Consider the following 23,110-nt stretch of genomic DNA (forward strand, 5'->3'; position numbering starts at 1 on the left):
AAAAAAAGGCTTGGTGGCATTTTTACTCTTTTATGAGCAATGTGGACTTACAAAAACAAAATTTATCATAAGTTATGGAGCACGCCATGACAGAGGAAGTGATGCAATCATAGACTTCTGGTGAATCCAAATCAATGCTGATAAAGCAAGCAGCAAGGTAACAAGCTGACACCATTATTTATCAGGATATCACCTAAAATCATGTCATCATCATCAGATACTGAGGACGATTTCCCAGTGAACCCACCTGGGGGGTAATTATCCTGTATAATTACCCCCCGACGTATGCGGAGGATGAGAGTTTGGACATCTAGCGATCCATCCCAGGTGTCTTCATCTGAACCACATTCTGACAGATATCCAACTAGTTATAACGTCCCGTTGGGGTTCACTGTGTGGATGGAAAAGTTAATCACGCTACTGATGCTAACATGCTAGCCTATCAATGGGATTTTTCATATTAAGTTAGCATTGAGCTAACCGCCATCCGTTACTGTTGGACTGTGTGGAGTTAATAACTGTGGTTGATATAATACGTCTCGTATTAATGAATGTATCAGGACCAGGGCCTGACATGATGTTTCTGTGGGTTTTATTTAGTGTCACAGATCTTCAGTAAAATCACCTGTCAATCACTTTTGATATTGTTTACTTTTCACGAGGGCTATAATCGATAATCTGGTCATAAAAACATTCATACAACACCTCCAGTAGCTCCAGACATGAATTAATTACCCACTAAACCTTGTGAATCCAGAATAAATACTATGGGCTGTCTGAAAACGATCTTACCTTCAAATCTCTTTGTAAATCCTCCGAGGTAAAGTGTTCATGAAGACCCTGGGGTCCTGGGTCATGTTGACCCGGTTTCTCCTGCTCTCCATCTCCTTCCTATCTTCTCAGAGGTATTCTGAAGAACCACAGGTCCTTGTCTTTGTGTCCTGTTGTGTTGACACAAGCGTTCACCTCACAGGTAACCATGTTCTTTCCCGGGTTTATGGCTTCCGTGGTTGCACTGCGTTCTCATGGCTGCCCTGACTGACGTGTCGCCAGTGACGTTCGACGCCCACGTGACCGCTGGAGGCTGAAGCTGTTACAGCCTCAAGGAGGATGCTGGACATCTAAAAAATTATTCTGTTTTTCATAAAGATGAACAACATATATGTCACTTAGAAGAGAGTGTACCGTCCCTCTAAGAACACTTGACTCAACCTGATGTCAAATGTGTAGTGTGACCTCCCGCCCCCTGGGGGGCGGTGAGAGCCGGCATCCGCTCATAAAGATATCAAAGAAGACGAAGAAGACAGAAGGACAAGAACCAAGGTAAACACAGCAGAGGACAGAGCCCCAGGTGTTACCCCAGGTGAGCACCGCGGACCGCTCGGTGTACTGCTGAAGGCCCCTGGCGGGGGGCCCTGACCTGAGCTGTCGGACGTCCCACCATGTCCGCCGGGGGAATCCACATCCCGGGCCGTCTGCCGCTGATGCTGACCCACGAAGGCGTTCTGCTCCCGGGCTCCACCGGGAGGTTCCGCGTCGCCTCCCCGAGGAACATGCACCTGGTCAGCCAGCGGCTCCTGAAGGGGACGACCCTCCGGAGCACCATGATCGGGGTGGTCCCCAACACCAGAGACCCGGACCGGAGCAGCGACGAGCTGCCGGCACTACACGAGTACGTCCGGTCAGTCGGTGGATGTCCCCGGGTCACCGGAGGACCGGGGGTCACCGGAGGACCGGGGGTCACCGGAGGACCGGGGGTCACCGGAGGACCGGGGGTCACCGGAGGACCGGGGGGTACCGTTATGTACCATGGTGTGTGTGTGTGTGTGTGTGTGTGAGTGTGTGTGTGTGTGTGTGTGTGTGTGTGTGTGTCTGGTGTGTGTGTGTGTGTGTGTGTGTGTGGACTTCAGTCTGTGTGTGTGTGTGTGTGTGTGTGTGTGTGTGTGTGTGTGTGTGTGTGTGTGTGTGTGTGGACTTCAGTCAAACAGCCCAGTTACTCAGTAACTAGTGATAGTCTGTCAGGATTAGAGCGTTCCTCCTGGGGGAGTCCCTTCTGTTACCCATTGATAAAAGTCTGTAGTTTGAATCCAGCAGGTCTGAGACCAGTAGAAGAACAAACAGAATATATCAGCATATCTACAGACACAGTACGCCCTCGTTCTTCACGGTTAACGCATTCCAGGAACCACACGTGATTAACGAACTCGGCGATATAGTGACAAACTGTCTTATCTTTAGGGTAATGTAAATGTTCCTGACCCCCCCCCATACTGACCTTAAACCCCTACCTGTGTCACCTCTGAAACACTCTGACAGACTGTTTAAAGCTTTTTGTGTCTCAGAGACTCACAGAACGTAGAACACTTCCTGATGCCGTCAGCCAATAGGATGACAGTACGGTGTGAAGTGGGCGTTGGTGACGGGGTCCTCCTCCCCAACCCTGTGGATCAGTCTGCCCAGTCTGTTGGGGTCCTCCACCCTCTGACCACTGCCCCCCCAGCACACCCCAGCATAAAGGAGACTGGTAGAACGTCCACAGACTGGTAGAACGTCCACAGACTGGTAGAACGTCCACAGACTGGTAGAACGTCCACAGACTGGTAGAACGTCCTCAGCAGGGTATTGAAGGGGGGGTATCCCCATGTGGACCCCTAAAATACCCCCCCACACACACACGTAGAAAAGAAGTCGTGTCCACGTGACATTGTTTTTTAAAGCTTTCCACCCACACGTAAGGGTGTGTGCGTTGATCTACACGTTACAAAGCAGAACAACTCGGTACCCCCCCCTGACGACGGCAGACCGGACCGGGATGCGGACATCCACGCCTTTCCTCCTGCGATGAATTCCACCTGACAGGCCTCCCGTCAGCTGGCTGTGTACCGGTCTCACCCAAAACTGGCGTTTGCATTTTTAGCGAGGAACGTGAACAAATGAATGAATTTATCGTCATTCTACATTAAAAAGGGTTTCACAGACAACGAGATGAGGACCTTCCCCCCCAGCTGGATTTGTAACAAACAAAAAATAACAGCAACAAAAATAGAGACGGGGCAATTAAGAAATATATACAATATATATAAACTAATTCTAATAAAAAAACCACCAACAATTATTCGTGTCAACCACGTTTCTCAACATGTCTTCAACGTGGAACCTTTATCTGTGGGAAGGTAGTCGACCTTCGTCTGCTCAAGGTGAACGGCACCTGGGCTTCCAACACGATGGATAGAAACACCTGGAGAACTGTTGCCACCAACAGTTTTAATGACCTCGGTTCTGTTAGTACATGTAAACACGGGTCACACACACATGACGACACAGCAGTTTTTTGTCGCATACAAGACGTATCAAGACTGAAGTGGTTACAGCCGTCGACACGCAGAAGCCTAGCCAGAGATTTCAGAAGACATTGTCTTTGTGACGGAAATACGTGTTGTTGTGTGGAGGATGGGTGTGACCGTAGCAAAATACAAGTGTTCTCACAAATACCTGGCTACGTGAGTCTTGTTTGCAGTTTGCAGCTCAGCTGACTTTGTGCCACTAAATTGTAAAGTGAATATTCTAATTGTGCTTTAGGAGATTCTCAGGAAAAATAAAGAATTGGAATGAGAAACTCTGGAAAAACTGGCAGTAAAGTTCAAAAGGCTGTTAATGAAGATCAACACATGAAGGCATAGAGACGCTACAGCAGCCTTTCTCACACCATAAGCTGGAGGTCATTGTGTCTATGAAGCGCAATGCTCCATTTTGTCGTCTACCGTCGGCTCCTTTGTGTGTTTGTAGAATTGGTACCGCTGGGATAGCGGTGCAGGTGGTGGGCAGCAACTGGCCCAAGCCCCACTACACCCTCCTCATCACTGGTTTGTGCCGCTTCCGTGTGTCCGGTCTGCTGAAGGAGCGGCCGTTCGTCCTGGCAGAGGTAAAACACTAGCAGAACAGATCGTTTATGACTGGTTTCTGTGGTGGGGGGTAAACAATGAAGACACAGCGTGACTGCAGTGTTTGTGTAACTCAATCTGAAGGTGGAGCAGCTGGATAGACTGGATGCACACACAGGAGAAGGTATCACACAAGAAGATGCAGAGCTGGGTGAGCTGTCCAAGAAGTTCTATCAGTCTGTTGTGCAGGTATGTTTGTCTTGTTGGTGAGATTTACTCTAAATGAAGACACGAGTGCATAGCTAAATGTTTATGACTGAAAATCTGTGTGAAGGGAATAGTTGGCTGAGTTCATGGTATTGCACATTGACCTGTTTTTCTTCTTCTCTTGAAACACTTGTACATTGTACACTTGTACACTCTGTACATTTTTCTGTGATGATCTGTATTGCATTGACTAAAGGTAGAGCATTGGTACATACGGTATGTATCTGACCTAGACCAGGAAAAAAAAGAAATATGAACCCAAAAGAAGTCCATTTTAAATAATTTACCTTTTTTTTTCTTTTGAAAATTGCTTCATGTATTTCAACAAAATAGGCAGACAAGAGATTTCACCCTAACAGGTAGTCTTCAAGATACGAAGATTCGGAGATATGATACGACATATTTAGAGTGCTGTACTAGTGACATTTAAATGACCTCAAATGGTGATTGTAGATTGAAATTCTATAAATAACGACTAACAAATAATTCATCTTATGAACAACCTCTTGGTTCCAGTTGTTTTCATAAGTTGAGGACGACCTGTACTATCTTTAACTCACCAGAATCAAACTTTATCAAAAGTTTTTTGTTGGATGTGAGCGGCACCATCAAATAGTGAAGTCTCACCATGAAACAGGAAGCAGTGTCATACCTGTACTCTGAGCACCTTAATGTTTATCAAACATCAGGTGCAGGTTCAGAGTCCTGCCCTGAAGACATCCGTTTGATAAATGTGTCAATAGCCATCATATCACCAAGTGGCAACAAGGAATACTATATTTTACATTTTGATATACCACCACTAGGCCCCTGAACAGAATGCTCTCAAATTCAGTGAGAAAAGCTAAAACAATTGTGAAACTTGTGAGTTTACATGAAAAACTGGATGTACAGCAGGGGTCTGTCGCTGTGACACAAGAAGGTTTTGTAACTCAGCTATCCAGTTCACTCCAGCTACACAAGTGTGATAACTCTCGCCCTGAACACATCTCAAGAGCAAAAATTCACAGAAGTCATAGCAGAACAGAGTTTTATGGACCAAGTCTGACACTTCAGAATTTGAACAGTTAAGCTGTTCACCACCACGCCTCGGATTTGGTCAGTAAAGTTATAACGCCTTGAAAAAGCTTTGTTATGCATAATTCAATTGTCTACACCACGGTGCTTTGATGTTCACAATCACACAACAGAAGTGGTGTTTAGAGGGCAGAGAAGCTCAGACGCTCACCAGAAGCTGGATGAATCTTGAAGATCTAGAAGGTCAAAAAAAATGTAACCCATGATCTGAACACAACAGGTAGTCATTTTTAATGTGTTCTAATGTTTTTGATTTATAGGTATTATAATTGAAAATTATGATTTATGGTTACAGAACGTCTACATTTTGTTTTTAATCTACTTGAAACTTGCTGAGTATTCTCACTGTCATGAAAAGAGGGGTTTTTTTTAACCCCAAAAGCATTGGCTATGAAAGCCTTTCTATACTTGCTGAAATTAAATTTTTTTATGTTAGCAATTGTTGCTAAATAAAATAAAATGTGTTTGTTATTCTGCTTTAGACTGTCGTATTATAATATTAAATTTATACCAAATTTATAACCGACTATGTCTTTTCTGTCAGGAGGGAATACTCATGATAAAAAAATAATTTCCCCTACAGAGAAGTAATGAGGTTGATTGTTATTATTTCTATTCTTGTTATTGTGATGATTATTTATTATTAGTTGTGTTCCAATAGTTCTCATCTGTGTCTGAATGCAGCTGTTGGGTATGTTGGACATGTCTGTTCCGATGGTGGCTAAGTTCAGGCGTATCCTGGACAGTCTGCCCAGGGAGACGCTGCCTGATGTGGTCGCTTCCATGATCCGCTTCTCAAACAAGGAGAAACTACAGGTGAAGTAAAAACTAATTTAAACAAAACAGATTTCTACTTTTAATGTGACAAGAACATCTTTCAAATAAAGTAGATGGAATGTGTAACTACCGGTGCACTGTTCTTGAATCCAGCAGTGTCTGGTGCAAAGAAAAGAACCATTAACTACTGCATAGAGTTAGGATTGATTCAACTTGATTTATGAAATGAATTTTCTGATTCAATCTCGTTCTGTGTTTGTCATGAAGGTTCTGGACGCAGTGAGCTTACAGGAGCGGTTTGAGAAAGCCCTCCCCATGCTGACCAGACAAATAGAAGGGCTGGAACTGCTGCAGAAAACTAGGAATCTGAATCCTGACACTGTGAAGAAGGTAGCAACCGTCTTCATTTCTCTTCCTCTGGTGATGTATTAATGTTTAAATCTGTTCTCCTCCTGTGTTTTTCCTATTAAGGTGTCATCAGAACATAAAGGTGGAGTGTTCCCAGGGGAGCAGATCAGTCTGGATAGGGAGGATGAGGATGAGGATGGTGATGACACTGTGGCCTTAGAGAGAAAGATCCATCGGGTCAACATGCCTCAAGCTGCTCTTAGAATTTGTGTCAAAGAGCTCAAAAGGTGAGTTTTTTCTTGATTAGACTCTGGTGATTATTTCCAAAATGTAGTGTTCAAAGTTTAGGCTCCATCAGCTCCATCTTCAGCATCATTTCCTTGACATGGTTGCTGTCTCTTCTACATCCGTGTCCAAACCTTCGTACTCGTTCTTAACCTTCTCCATTTATGTCACTTCCATTGAAAACCTCAGCATCCTCAGCTCTTCCGCCTCCAGCTCACCCGTTGTGTTTTGGTGAACGTCTCCATCTCTGAACCAGACAACACACTTGTCTCATTACTGTCTAGTAGACCCTCAGCCTATGTGGGACCCTTCTTTCACAGAGTACTCATGGCACCCGTCTTCATCCAGTCAAAACTGTCTGTACTCTCTTTATCTTTTACACCCTCCATTGCCCTGTATATTTTGTTCTTAGTACTAGTAGACATTGCTAGTACCTCGTTTCAACAAGGTCTACACGTCCACACGTCTCAATACACGTTCTATCTTATGTTTGTAATCCACAGTCAGGCCAGTTTGTGTTTAATCTCAATCATCTCTATTTAGATTGAAGAAAATGCCTCAGTCCATGCCTGATTATGCCCTAACCAGAAACTACTTGGATCTAATGGTGGAGTTACCATGGAGTAAAAGCACCAAAGGTAAATGAAGAGCCCACAAACGATGCGCTGATTGGGTCGCGAGTGCTTGTTCAATTATTACCAGGTTGTAACCTCAGGGAAATGGTGTCTGTTAGCGTAGTGTATGTCTAGTGGTATCCATCCATCCATCCATCCATCATCCATCCATCCATCCATCCATCCATCCATCCATCCATCCATCCATCCATCCATCCATCCATCCATCCAGTTTTATTGATATATCTCTTAATCATGACAACAGACATTTCAAAGCGCTTTAACAGACAGAAACCCAACTGAACCCTCCAGAGCATCAGAGACAGTGGAGGGAAAAACTCCCTCGATGAGGAAGAAACTCCGGACAGGACCCAGACTCTTTTGGGCGGCCATCCGCCTCGACCGGTTGGGTGGAAAAGAAATCGAAGGAAGACAAGAACAGCATCAGAGAGAGTGAGACAGGCCAGAGAGAGACAGTATCAATATGGTTAAGGTTGATAAAGTCAAGGCACAATTACAGCTGTGTGGATGACTGTATGGAGGAAGGAGGAAGAAAGGAAGCAGGAGCCCAGCTGATGGATAGTTGAGGGGTGGTACTGGTGGGCTTGGAGGAGAAGGTCCACAGCACATGGAGAGATGGGGGTGATACTGGTGGGCTTGGAGGTGCAGGTCCACAGAGGAAGGTCCACGGCGGCTGGGCGGATGAGGGGTGGAAAAGTAAGATGACACCAAGGAAGAGAGGCAGCAGGACCCCAGTCGATGGTTAGGTGGGGGGTGATAATGGTGGATGGGAGGTGCAGGTCCACAGCAGATGGTCCACAGCGGATGGGTGGATGAGGGGTGGAACAGTATGGTGGCATGGAGGAAAAAGGAAGCCGGACCCCAGCCCATAATTAGGTTAGGGGTGGTACTGGTGGGATGGGAAGAGCAGGTCCATAGCAGATGGGCGGATGAGGGGTGAACCTGAGAAAAACCTGTGAGGACATAGAGCACAGAGACTCCAGGGAAGAAGTTTAGTTAGTACGGTGTGATTGGAGACTTGGAGAGTGAGGTCAGAGAGGAGGAGGAGTAACAGAGATGGTTGGACAGAAGGGGGAGGAGAGAGGAACTCAGTGAGTCTGGATGTTGAGTCTCCACCAGTGTAGGTCTATATGAAAATAAACGTAGTAACCTGAGTTGCCATTAATTGTAAAATTTATGAAAAAGAAAAGTTTTAAGTCTAGTCTTAAATAGTGAGAGGGTGTCTGCCCCCCGAACTGAGGTAGGGAGGTGGTTCCACAATACAGGGGCTTGATAGCAAAAGGCTCTAGCCCCCGTCCTACTTTTATACATTCTAGGAACCACCAGTAGGCCAGTATGTTGAGAGCGTAATGCTCTAGATGGATTATAAGGAACTAAAGGTTCCTTCAGGTAGGTCGGTGCCACCAAGGGCTTTGGAAGTGAGGAGGAGTATTTTAACATCTGTTCTAGCTTCACAGGAAGCCAGTGCAGAGAAGCAACACAGGAGAAATATGGTCCCTGGCACTGGTCCTGGTCAGAACCTGGTCTCTGGTCCTGGTCCTGGTCAGAACCTGGTCTCTGGTACTGGTCCTGGTCAGAACCTGGTCTCTGGTACTGGTCCTGTTCAGAACCTGGTCTCTGGCACTGGTCCTGGTCAGAACCTGGTCTCTGGCACTGGTCCTGGTCAGAACCTGGTCTCTGGTACTGGTCCTGGTCAGAACCTGGTCTCTGGTACTGGTCCTGTTCAGAACCTGGTCTCTGGCACTGGTCCTGGTCAGAACCTGGTCTCTGGCACTGGTCCTGGTCAGAACCTGGTCTCTGGCACTGGTCCTGGTCAGAACCTGGTCTCTGGTACTGGTCCTGGTCAGAACCTGGTCTCTGGTACTGGTCCTGGTCAGAACATGGTCTCTGGTATTGGTCCTGGTCAGAACACGGGCAGCAGCGTTCTGAATTAGTTGAAGACTCTTCAGCGACTTTTTGGGGCAGCCTGAAAAAAGTGCGTTACAGTAATCTAGTCTGGAAGTGATGAAAGCGTGGATTAATTTCTCTGCATCACTCCGTTTTAAAATATGCCTGATTTTAACAATGTTTGAGATGGAAAAAGGCCGTTCTAGAAACCTGCTTCATGTGTGTGTTAAACCAGAGATCCTGATCAAAGATGACACCTAGGAGTCCTTTTTTGTCTTCACACACAGAATTAGTTTTGTATTTTTGACCCAACAGTTTGAAAAATATGAAAAAGTATTATGAAAAATAACTCAAAATATCAAATAGAGTATAGATACCAATCTGAATAATAAAGGTCAAACAGTTCACTGGTCAGTGGAAAGATGGATTTTGATGAGGGCGAAAATCTTTTGCCGTGCAGGGTCAGCCAACGAGATTTTGCAAATATAGTTGGCTAAACAACTTCATCATCTCTGTTAATAAATATCCTGTTTTTCTATATTTATAGGAAGGCTCTATAAGTATAGCAAATATATTTAACAGGTTTCAAGTTTTTATGTTCAGATCCAGACAAGAATAATTTAGGATTCTGCTAAAATTGAGAATTGTTAGAGCATAAAACTGCAGCTCGGTCCACACGGACTTGGCTTGGAGACCACAGGGTATCTGGGTCAAGACCAGCATCAAGTATGGAGTGTGGACTGGGAGTTCAGCTTCTGAGCAGTTAGATTTTATGTCGAGCTGTTTTTGATTCTACTGTAAGTCATGTCTTACTGTTACCTGCTTTACTAACTTGATTGTTTTGTGTCTCATGTTTCGACCCATCCATGTTGTTCACACACACACACACACACACACACACACACACACACACACACACACACACACACACACACACACACACACACACACACACACACACACACACACACTCGTCAGATTGCCTGGACATCCGAGCTGCTAAAACTCTTTTAGATAATGATCACTACGCCATGGACAAGCTAAAGAAACGAGTGCTGGAGTACTTGGCGGTGAGGCAGCTGAAGACTTCACTCAAGGTGCATCTTACAATCTTTCTGCATATAAGCAGATATTAATGTAATATAGTTTTTCAAAAAAGTAAAAAGGGACTTTTGTAAAATATTATTTACATGTGATGTTTTTGCTGCTATGTCCTAGGGCCCCATTCTCTGCTTTGTGGGGCCCCCAGGGGTTGGTAAAACCAGCGTGGGACGTTCCATAGCCAAGACTCTAGGTAGAGAGTTTCACCGCATCGCTTTGGGAGGCACATGTGACCAATCTGACATCCGAGGGCACAGGTATGATCGTAACAGATGTGTAATCATGATATACTGTACGTGGTTCTGAGAGGGCATCGGATCAGCTGTTTATTCATCATTCTAAACTGGATCAAAGTCAAAGTCAGCTTTATTGTCAAGTGTACCATATATGCACGACATACAGTACAGTAGAGTACAGCACAGATGAAACTGCAGTCCTCTCAGACCCACGGTGCAACAGGCAGTACAACACGGGCAGTACAACACGGGCAGTACAACACGGGCAGTACAACACGGGCAGTACAATGCAGGCAGTACAACACGGGCAGTACAACACGGGCAGTACAACACGGGCAGTACAACACGGGCAGTACAATGCAGGCAGTACAACACAGTGCAACACGGGCAGTACAATAGATAGATAGATAGATAGATACTTTATTAATCCCGGAGGAAATTGTATACAGTACAGCACAAAGTATAAGACGAAACACAAGGGATGGTAAATTATTATTATGGTAAATTAAATTATGGTGTATTTTCAGACAATTCAACACGTAACAGTAATTTTATGTAAGAAGAGAGAAGCCTGTGCAGTATTTCATCTACTAATGTATATTATGTATTTACTTCAATTTACTAATGTAAGACATTTTTATCCTCATCAAAGCTAAATCTGCCAAAATGCATTAATAACTGGATATAGCTGGACTGGACAAAACAAAATTCTTGATTACTACTAGTCTTGTGTATTTTCATCACTAAATAGACCATTTTCAGAAGCAGAAAGACACTCAGATGAACTGACTGAGAAGGTGATTACGTCCTTCAGTCTGGGAAGGGTTACAAAGCATCAGGTCAGAGGGTTTTAGTAAGAAAGCACCAAAACAAGAAACCCTCCAGTCTACAGTCAACAGCAGTACAACAGGCAGTACAACAGGCAGTACAACAGGCAGTACAACAGCAGTACAACAGGCAGTACAACAGGCAGAACAACAGCAGTACAACAGGCAGTACAACAGGCAGTACAACAGGCAGTACAACAGGCAGTACAACAGGCAGTACAACAGGCAGAACAACAGGCAGTACAACAGCACTACAACAGGCAGTACAACAGGCAGTACAACAGGCAGTACAACAGGCAGTACAACAGCAGTACAACAGGCAGTACAACAGGCAGAACAACAGCAGTACAACAGGCAGTACAACAGGCAGTACAACAGGCAGTACAACAGGCAGTACAACAGGCAGTACAACAGGCAGAACAACAGGCAGTACAACAGCACTACAACAGGCAGTACAACAGGCAGTACAACAGGCAGTACAACAGGCAGAACAACAGGCAGTACAACAGCAGTACAACAGGCAGAACAACAGGCAGTACAACAGGCAGTACAACAGGTAGAACAACAGGCAGTACAACAGGCAGTTACAACAGGCAGTACAACAGGTAGAACAACAGGCAGTACAACAGGCAGTTACAACAGGCAGTACAACAGGCAGTACAACAGGTAGAACAACAGGCAGTACAACAGCAGTACAACAGGCAGAACAACAGGCAGTACAACAGGCAGTACAACAGGCAGAACAACTGGCAGTACAACAGGCAGTTACAACAGGCAGTACAACAGGCAGTACAACAGGCAGTACAACAGGCAGTACAACAGGCAGAACAACAGGCAGTACAACAGCACTACAACAGGCAGTACAACAGGCAGTACAACAGGCAGTACAACAGGCAGAACAACAGGCAGTACAACAGCAGTACAACAGGCAGAACAACAGGCAGTACAACAGGCAGTACAACAGGTAGAACAACAGGCAGTACAACAGGCAGTTACAACAGGCAGTACAACAGGTAGAACAACAGGCAGTACAACAGGCAGTTACAACAGGCAGTACAACAGGTAGAACAACAGGCAGTACAACAGGCAGTTACAACAGGCAGTACAACAGGCAGTACAACAGGTAGAACAACAGGCAGTACAACAGCAGTACAACAGGCAGAACAACAGGCAGTACAACAGGCAGTACAACAGGCAGAACAACTGGCAGTACAACAGGCAGTTACAACAGGCAGTACAACAGGCAGTACAACAGGCAGTACAACAGGCAGTACAACAGGCAGAACAACAGGCAGTACAACAGCACTACAACAGGCAGTACAACAGGCAGTACAACAGGCAGTACAACAGGCAGAACAACAGGCAGTACAACAGCAGTACAACAGGCAGAACAACAGGCAGTACAACAGGCAGTACAACAGGTAGAACAACAGGCAGTACAACAGGCAGTTACAACAGGCAGTACAACAGGTAGAACAACAGGCAGAACAACAGGCAGTACAACAGCAGTACAACAGGCAGAACAACAGGCAGTACAACAGGCAGTACAACAGGTAGAACAACAGGCAGTACAACAGGCAGTTACAACAGGCAGTACAACAGGTAGAACAACAGGCAGTACAACAGGCAGTTACAACAGGCAGTACAACAGGCAGTACAACAGGTAGAACAACAGGCAGTACAACAGCAGTACAACAGGCAGAACAACAGGCAGTACAACAGGCAGTACAACAGGCAGAACAACTGGCAGTACAACAGGCAGTTACAACAGGCAGTACAACAGGCAGTACAACAGGCAGTACAACAGGCAGTACAACAGGCAGAACAACAGGCAGTACAACAGCACTACAACAGGCAGTACAACAGGCAGTACAACAGGCAGTACAACAGGCAGAACAACAGGCAGTACAACAGCAGTACAACAGGCAGAACAACAGGCAGTACAACAGGCAGTACAACAGGTAGAACAACAGGCAGTACAACAGGCAGTTACAACAGGCAGTACAACAGGTAGAACAACAGGCAGTACAACAGGCAGTTACAACAGGCAGTACAACAGGCAGTACAACAGGTAGAACAACAGGCAGTACAACAGCAGTACAACAGGCAGAACAACAGGCAGTACAACAGGCAGTACAACAGGCAGAACAACTGGCAGTACAACAGGCAGTTACAACAGGCAGTACAACAGGCAGTACAACAGGCAGTACAACAGACAGGACAAGAGAACACGTAACAGTAACTGAGGACCTACACAGTGTTATCTGTGTAGGTCCTCAGTTATTACATCAACCTTTATTTTTAAAGCGCTTAATCACATCAGCAGACATTTCAAAGTGCTTTAACAGACAGAAACCCAACAGAACCCTCCAGAGCATCAGAGACAGCGGTTGGGAAAAAGTCCTTCATTGAGGAAGAAACTTCAGGCAGGACCCAGATTGTGGAGGGCGGTCCTCTGAGAGAGGGAGGGAGAGAGAGATTTTTTTTTGATTTTTGCAGAAACACTTTAATCACACTCAAACATTTTACAATTTTACATTAGATGAAGCACTAAAGTGCTTCAGAAGAAGTTTTTTTTGCAAAAAAAACTGCAAAAAATCAAATTCAGAACATTTAGAACATTTTACAATCTTTCATTTGATGAAACTTCAAAAACCTTAAACACCAATAAACAAAAGGAAATACAATTTAAAAATCAGTACATTATAACAGGAAGTTTGCAAAGGGGAGGTGATCATCAACTAAGGCCATAGGACATTTTTGTGACACCAGATGTTCTTAAAGTTATTCAGGTCTTTTGTCAATTTATAGAAACCAGATTCTAGTTTTAAGCGACATCTGATGTTACAGCAGAAAACAGGAGCTGCTTCTAGAACGGTATTGTTTTCAGTTCTCCTCTTCCTGGACACATAAATTGTGAGTTTTGCCTCCCCAGAGATAAAATGTAAAAGCTGCCACTTTCTCTGATTCCATGTATTGTACCCAGAACCGTAGATGGATTTCCTGATACTAAAGTTTTCACTGAACAAATTAAAAACATTGGTTAGAAGAGTGAAGAGCACTGAAGTCTCCCACACCCACTGATAGCAGGACAGACTGTCTCCTGAAGGGGACAGGAGGGACACTGGCTGGACACCGCAGGGTTAAAAACAGAGATAAAGCATTGAACCGACGGCACCATGTAAAATCCTCCACTGGAGGTCGGCTGGTTTTTTCTTGAGGGGGGGTTTGTACAGAAGTCTCCACTGTGGGTCAGGTCCACTTCCCGTCATCCTGTTGGCCCAGGTAGTGGGGGCTCTGTCACACAGGTTTTTCTTGTTGATCACTTTTACACATTGTCTGTACAGTATTTCTTTGTTGGCCGTGTGCAGGCTGATCTGTCGTTCATCTCCGAGGAGAGGACCCTCCAGTTCTCCAAACAGGGACTGATGTGGACCTCAGGGAAAGGGTCTTTGCTGTCCGGTACAGTCCCTGTACTATAGTCCAGGAGGAGGCCTCTCTCCTTCCCGGAGAGTCTTTGCCTCCACAGTTGTAGCCCCCTCTGAGCCCCCCTGGTGGACTGGATGTTCAGCAGGGAGCTCACAGCCTGGGGGTCCCCCAGCGCAGGCCCAGCGTTGTCCACCAGCTGCTGGAGGGTCCTGGTCCTGGTTCTACAAAGCGCTGCAGACAGCCCAGGTGTGGCTCCACTGCAGACGTCCAGCCTGGCCCCATGTACTAGTGGTTCCTTCAGGAACCAGAACAGAGTCAGAGCTTTTTCCTGGGCTGCTTCTAAACAGGGCCCATGACTTAAAGACACCACGATAAAACGGAGACAAACATTTAACTGTAGAAACTTAGAGTCCATTAAAAACAGAGCAGCATCCAGGTCCACGTTACTAACTCGTCTGAACACGCAGCTGGACACCTCTCTCCACGTCAGATCCGCTGGTCCGGTCAGAAACCTCTGGATGAACTGTAATCTGAACGTGGCTGTTCTGCTAGCCAGGTGGATGAGGCCCTGTCCCCCCTCCTCTCTGGATAAAAACAACACTCCTTGAGGCACCCAATGCAGCCCATCCCAGAAAAAGTTAACAAGTTTGGTCTGGACCTGGGCTAGAAACCCTGATGGGGGGTCCATACAGGCCAAGCGGCGCCACAGCTGTGAGGCCACCAGGTTGTTCATCACTAAAACCCGACCTCTGTACGACATTCTGGGGAGCAACCGTTTCCATCTCTTAAGCTTCCCTTCTAATTTTTCAATGACCCCCCAGTTCTTCCTGGTTGTGAGAGAGAGTTGCTGAAATGGAGGCGGGTGACCCGTCAGGTCTTTAGAGTAGAACAGGAGGCAGAAGCTTCCGCTATCGGGCTCCTTAACTCTGGAACGATCTCCCAGCCTCGGTCGGGGGGGGTGGGGGGTGGTAGACACTCTTACCTTATTTAAGAGTGGACAAAAACCCCTCCTCTTTGATACAGCCTACAGTTACAACCACTGCGGTCAGAGACTGCAACAACCCAGAATTCAACCCCCAAATTCAACATTTTATCCTGACCTACTTGCATAGGTCAAAGATCAAAGGTAGTACTCTGACCTGCTGTCATAGATCAAAGCTCGTGTATACGTAGATCAAAGCTAGTGGTTTGATCTACGGTCTTACTCACAGTGGCCTTCTCCCTCGTCTTTCCATCTTATCCGGTTGAAAAGTTGAAATTTGACCTTGACTTCGTTTTCTCAAGGTCATCCTCTCATCTTCCTCCCCTCTCCTGCCTGAGTCATGTGCGTTTAGTTTCACCTTTCTATCTGAACGGCTGTGCAGACATTTGGTGGACTACACACCAACACTGACATTACAACACATCACCGCTTAGCGGGATGTAATGATGCTAAAGACTTAACGAGGCCTAATAAGATAATGACGTAAGAAGCGCGTACCCTTTGGACTTGGATCAGTTGTAAATTCTGTCTCAAATGCCAAATTCTTCAGTTTCCAGGCATCTGTCCTGAGGGTCTTCAGCTGTCCTTCAGGTCGTTGAGTGTTGAATTTCATGTTTTTATTTGTTCCTGTGTTTTGAGAACGTTCAGTTGACACTTCAGAGGTGGAATTCTTTTAGAACTTGTGTAGGGGGGTCTGTCATTCAAATCTACCCCTTTCTCCAGACGGACTTACGTAGGGAGCATGCCTGGACGCATCATCAACGGTTTGAAGATAGTGGGTGTCAATAATCCTGTGTTCCTACTGGACGAGGTGGACAAACTTGGAAAGAGCCTCCAAGGAGACCCTGCAGCAGCCCTGCTGGAGGTCTGGTTCTCCTCCACCAGATTGTACGACATGACGTGAAATCACATTAGGATTTTCTTTCTGAAAACAACTTGAAATCTCTAATTGTTCCTGCAGGTCTTGGATCCTGAGCAGAACCACAGCTTCACAGACCATTACCTCAATGTGGCCTTTGACCTCTCTCAAGTGCTCTTTATTGCCACTGCAAACACCACTGCGACCATACCCCCTGCCCTACTGGACAGGATGGAGGTGCTGCAGGTACCAGGTGAGTTTGGATATAGGAACCATCAGTACACATCTTATTTGGTCTGGGGAACCAACTCCTGCTCTGGTTATCCAATCCATGTTCAGACTGCAGGCAAATCGGATTCCAATCAGATTCTCTTTCGTATACAATCTGATTGTTAGAAAATGTCCAAATGGGATGTTGCTCTGTTTAGACTGGGACACATTTTTGGCCGATCTGACATCGGGGGGGGGGCGTCCTCACGCTCCGTAATGCGCATTGGCTCTCCTCCTGCGTAGACTGACCAATCGGTGTGTTTGGAGCTGTTCAGACTGAGACACATCTGTCCAGACTGAATTTGAAACTACTTCCAGAAAGGGGTTTCACTCCTCCCTTCAAAAATTAGATTTTTTGTGGTATGCGACTGTTTGAACTACAAAAGAGCCAAATGCTTTCAATGTTGCTGGTAATTGGATTTTGTCTGCCAGTATTACTTAATTTATTTATTGATCAAAGTAGAACAAAAAACTGTAGTGGAGCTTTACCAAACAACATATTCAAATTTAATTTTCAAACTGTTATTTATGTAGCGCCACATTTGAACAGAAGTCACCTCATGACACTTTAGCTGTAGAGCTGGTCTGAAACAGCCTCAGGACTAATAAAAGGAAGCAAACAGAATTCTCCAGGAGCGAACAGTGGAGAGGAACAGATCGCTCAGCAGATACGTCTACGTATAAGATACGTATGCCAGATACGTATAAATATACATACTTTGTATATTTCTTTAAGTCCATTAACGGACGTTGTGCATGCATTATGTGTATACACACACGTGGTTATGACATATCCCTAGGAAAATATCAAGTACACATGTATATTGTTATAGATTGACAAGATACAAAAGTGAAAGAACCAAAGAAAAATCTGAAAGTAGTGTTTGGTTTTTCTGCCCTTTCATTCACAAAGACTGTCCAGTACTGTACAGTATGTGTTTGAAATTGCTGGTGGTGTGTGAGGCAGTGATGAATACCGTGTCGTGTGTGTGTTTCAGGCTACACACAGGAGGAGAGAGTGGAGATTGCTCACCGTCATCTCATACCAAAGCAGCTGGAACAGCACGGATTGATGCCTGAACAGCTACACATACCACAGGAAACCACGCAGGAGATCATCAAAAGGTCCTCACCGATGCATAGATAAATGGTTAAGCTGTAAGAGTCTAAACACCCTCTAGAGAATGTCACAAAGTAACTTGTGATTTAGTGCCGTAATTCTGTTTTATTTCGTTTTCCTTCATGTGCTCTTTTACTCATGGAAATATCATTTTTTTTGCATCCGAGCTGCAGCTTGAGCCAAGATCACATGTTTCCAGACCATCTTTAGAGCGTGCTCCTTACAGTTTAAAGTCAGAGATTAAATCAACTTTATTTCTGTCATTTGATTGGTCAGTCAGACAAGAGAGGTGATATAAAAGTAAAGCTCATTTATAGTGGTTTTTGTTTCTTAAGATACACCCATGAAGCAGGTGTTCGCTCCCTCGAGAGGAAGATCGGTGCGATCTGCCGGGCAGTGGCTGTGAAGGTCGCTGAAGGTCACGCTATCTCCAAGGCTGTTGATTTGACCCCAGACTGCCTGTCAGAACAGAGTAAGAGCCTGTGCTGTTTCTGCCTCCTGTCTGTCATTCTGGGGTATTAGACCAGTGGGAGGGGCAGTGGGATGGAGGTATTTCCAGTACTTTCAATTGCTATATCAGAAATTGGGTACATTTTGGGAAGCCGCCGTTTCCCTGTGGCCCTTTGTTCCATTGTACGTCTCATTTACGACTTTTCATTTCATGATTGTAAAAGACTTATTTTAATTTCTGGACCTTGAACAGTTTGCCCCAGTAATATCTGGCTCTGCCTGCTGACACAACTGTCACACCGGCTAAAGCAGCGATCTCCAACCAGCGGTCCCCAGACAAATGCGTGCGCCTGTGCCTCTCGACAGGTGTCGGTCAGGTGACAGGTTACCAGCCCTTACCCCAAAAAACAAGCACCCACAACTGCACCAGTGTTCTGGATTAAAGTCAAGGCAAAATAACCTGAGATCTAAAAAGCTATGAAAATACCAACCTCCGGTCTCTGTGAAGTGGGATTTTCTTCAGTGACCGTAAAGTAAACCAAACTGGAGTAGACCGGACGCTCAGGGCTCCACTAGTTCTCATTGTTATTATTATTGATTGACTCGTTCACCCTTTTATTGAAATGATCAGAATTTCTCCTACGTTGAATGAACTGATTGTAAGTCGCTATATTTCAAAACAAACTCATCGGCGCAGTCACTTCAGTCCAGTTTTTAATTTAATTATTTCCAATTAAAAAGGATTTTCGTTATAAAATAAACAATGTTGATTATCAACTTATGAACAAAAGGTCTGTATTCGACATCAGAACACTGTGGTGGTTTATTAATGACGCCAGGACGCCTGTAGTCTGATAACGATTATGGAGCAAATGGAGGACCGGTCTGTGAAACTGTTCTGAGATAAAAGCGGTCCGAACGAATTCCTGGAGGCTAAAACTCCAAAATCAGATTAGTTTAAATGTGATTTGTTTTAGACTCGTCAGTTGGTGGAACCTCCACGTTTGTAACCACCAGATCCCCGCTGAAAGGATCCGTGTTGGGTCTGGCCAAAAACAACTTTATGATACTGTACTTTATTACTATATCACTATACTGTATCTGTCTCCTGCACCAAGGAAGTAATTAAATAACTATTTGAAGTACTTTCTCCTTTTCTGCACCAATTTGTGAGCAGATTTTTGTTTCAAATGTCAATTGATCAATCAATATCATTGATTGAGTTGCAGGATTAATACTGAAATTCCTTGGTTTAGATAAAGAAATGCCTCCAGAGATGCCCATCGTGATCGACCAGATTGCTGTGAAAGACATCCTGGGACCCCCCCTGTATGAAATGGAGGTAAGCACAAGAGCTGTGGAAGGCAGAGTTCTCAGCATCCGTGTCGCCTACCCCCTGGACCTGCAATAAGCAGAACAAGGGGTAGACAATCAATGAATGGTCCAAAATGAGAAGTGACTGACCAAAACAAAAACGTTCATCAAATCGATGTTTGGTGTGACCACTCCTGGCCTTCAAAGAGGATCAGTTCTTCTGGGTCCCCTTGAAGGTCGTCCATCAGGTCATGAGCTGTGGTCAGAGCGACTAGAGCAACAAGAACAAGAAGTTCAAGCATCTCTGAAGAAGTAACAAACAGAATGCAGTGGACTGTAAACACAATGATTGGTTCAGAGTTTATTAAAACATTGAAAAGATTGCACAGATTGAACCAAGAGTGTATTTTATTAAATGAGTAAACCAACGTGTTACTATGGCTCTGTCAGTGATTTCAGGCACAGAGAAATCACACCTGTGTTTCTGAGACGTCTGATGGTGTCTTCTTAGATTATATTCTGTCATTACAGCCAAACTTTCTCCACACAGACACTCATGTTTGTTTTTGACGTCCATGAACATTCACTCTGCCTCCCACCTGACTTTAACCCCCCGTTCTCAGCTCCACCTTCCGTTTAGCCACTTTTGACGACGGGGTAGGTGGAGGTTCACCTCTGTTCTGACGGCTGAGGAATGTTGAAGCAGAGGCCTGATTGTTGTTGTGTCTCCACGGGCTTCCGTTGCATTGTGGGGAATGTGGTGTTGGTGCGTGCAAAAGACCAGGATTTCATAATTAGATCATGGTCATCTTCTAAATCCTGACTGACACAGAATCCTAAATGTTTCACGTCTTTTAAACTTTGTGTTAAATATGAGCGTTCAGCTGTTCAGGCTCGTTGGCTCGGGAACGATTCAGCGAAGCTTCTGTGCAGACGATGTGTTTCTCTCTGAAGGTGTCTGAGCGGCTCGTCTTACCCGGTGTGGCTCTGGGCCTGGCCTGGACCCCCTTCGGTGGGGAGATAATGTTTGTGGAAGCAAGTCGTATGGAGGGGGACGGTCAGCTGACTCTGACGGGTCAGCTGGGGGACGTCATGAAAGAATCGGCACATCTCGCCATCAGCTGGCTCAGAACAAACTCCAGAAAATATCAGCTCACCAACTGTGAGTCGGTGGATTTACACGTGAAAGAACTTGTAGACATGAATTCACACAGTGTTTGATGTTTCTGTACAGTGGTTGGGGGTCCAGATCCACTACAAGGAACAGACATCCATCTTCACTTCCCAGCAGGAGCCGTCACCAAGGACGGCCCCTCTGCAGGTGTCACCATAGTAACCTGCCTCGCCTCTTTGTTCAGCGGTCGTTTGGTCAGGTCTGACGTCGCGATGACAGGAGAGATCACGCTGAGGGGGCTGGTGCTGCCGGTAAGGCCTTACAATCAACACAGAATTAAAAACCACACGTCCACAGATTAACCAGGCCGGATGGTTTCATCTCCCTCAGGTGGGGGGGATAAAGGACAAAGTCCTGGCAGCGCACAGGGCCGGGTTGAAGTATGTCATCCTTCCTAAACGTAATGAAAAGGACCTGGAAGAGCTTCCGGCCAACATCCGAACTGACCTGGACATTATTACCACACAAAACCTGGAGGAGGTGCTGAACGCAGCCTTTGATGGGGGGTTCCCTGCAACGGGCTGTACTGGGATCCACCCACAGCTGACCAGCAAACTGTAACCTGCTAGTGGGAAGTGTCCTTGAATGCTCCTACTAACAAGAGCATTGGTTTAGTCAAGATCTGTAAACCGAATTTAAAAAGCAATTCAGAGGTAAAGTAGTTGTCTGCTCGGTGAACGCTCTGGAAACTGCTTGAGAGTCTCGTACTAAAATCTCTCGAAACCTTCCGGACCAGAAACTACCAACCGAAGTAGAAGTAAAGACCTTTATAACAGCTGACAGTTTGAAATCCAAATTTTAGTAAGACACCGTATTGTCCTGTAGCTGCAAATGATTAAATCATTATATTATTTTTAACACTAGTCTCCATAGTAGTAATGATGCTATAGTGACACCTAGTGGATACATCATGATTTACCTCAGGTACACATGACCTGCGAAATGTCCAATCTACTATTAAATAATGAATTATGCAACAAAAAAAAGTATCCGCTAAAAACTGGTATACTATGCAAATTTAGGAAAATTCACTGGAATTATATTTGTGTCTTATTAGGTACGTAGTTAATTCACAATTCTCATTAATTGGGTATATCAAGTCTTTCTTCATATAATAAATAATAATAAATCCCTCTTCCTATCAGGGATGGTGTCCTCCCCTTTATATTTGTGGTTCTGACACCAGCGGGAACAGTTCTGAACACTTCTTTATGTTATCTACAGTTTGAATGATAGATTGTTTTATAGAAGGCTGATCTGATATACTCATTGTGTTTTACGTTAACAACTTGGTGAGATGTATGTCAGATCCCAAACTGGTTCTCTCGGTGTATGTATGGAAACATTCATATATAAAAAAGTTACGACTGTTGTCAGATTAGTCAAATTTATATAATGAATAAATCATACTGATGGATAAAATGATTTGGAGTATTTGTTTATCCGAGTATCAATTGATCTGTTTGTTGACTTTTTGAATATGGCCTATCTGTCGGCTCCATGCAGCATATAGTCATCTATACACAGATGGCAGGAAGTATCATAACTGACAGATAGGGGTGCAAAAAATACAGCCCTAATTACTGAAATACAACACAATTTGTGGTATAATTATTAGAATATTTTTTAGAATAATTTAATCTTAGAATAATTTCCCCTTGGTATTAATAGTTTCATTCACACTAATTCACACATTTCTTTGTTTCATGAAAACCATATCTTTTGAAATACTGAGAATGTATTTAGTTACTTCAGATGTATTAAAGTCATTTCAGTTTATTTGGACCTTAATTATGTCTTTTGTAATGAGAGGTGTTCATTGATTCTGGGGGACGGGAATTCCAGCCCTTTTTTTGTTGGATGTTGTTGATGTTGCAAATGTAATAACATGTCCAAAAGGAAAAAACGAAATAAAAATCAACTAAATACATTTCAAATGGCTCACCATCCTGAAAACCAGGTCCCAAGTAGAATCAGAATATTTTGAGTGGAATATCTTTTTAAGTCATGATTTGTTCATTCATCTGAGACGGCTGAGGGGAGTTTTTTCTTGAAATTTAATAATTACCGCATCAGAAATTGATCTTGTCTGTTACAGTTGGTGGCCGTGTAGCTGGACTTACATGACAGATGCTCGTAGACTCATCTTTAACTCCAGGAGCAGCTCTTTATTCACTCTTCTCCAGAGGTT

The 23,110-nt window shown here is 44.7% G+C and overlaps 1 protein-coding gene across 1 annotated transcript; it reads left to right on the top strand.

The window, feature by feature from the left end:
• Positions 1 to 1,302: 1,302 nt before the first annotated feature.
• On the top strand, positions 1,303 to 22,849 carry lonp2 (lon peptidase 2, peroxisomal). The gene is made up of 17 exons (XM_068313799.1): positions 1,303 to 1,672; positions 3,787 to 3,922; positions 4,026 to 4,130; positions 5,910 to 6,041; positions 6,270 to 6,392; positions 6,474 to 6,637; positions 7,179 to 7,273; positions 10,136 to 10,254; positions 10,376 to 10,515; positions 16,456 to 16,597; positions 16,694 to 16,844; positions 17,860 to 17,986; positions 18,317 to 18,453; positions 19,688 to 19,773; positions 20,700 to 20,907; positions 20,980 to 21,170; positions 21,250 to 22,849. Exons 1-17 carry the CDS (start codon positions 1,443 to 1,445, stop codon positions 21,478 to 21,480), a joined length of 2,517 nt encoding a protein of 838 aa, XP_068169900.1. The 5' UTR covers positions 1,303 to 1,442; the 3' UTR covers positions 21,481 to 22,849.
• Positions 22,850 to 23,110: the final 261 nt, after the last annotated feature.

Source organism: Antennarius striatus, chromosome 4 (genome assembly GCF_040054535.1).
Source record: "Antennarius striatus isolate MH-2024 chromosome 4, ASM4005453v1, whole genome shotgun sequence".
NCBI classification, from domain to species: Eukaryota; Metazoa; Chordata; class Actinopteri; order Lophiiformes; family Antennariidae; genus Antennarius; species Antennarius striatus.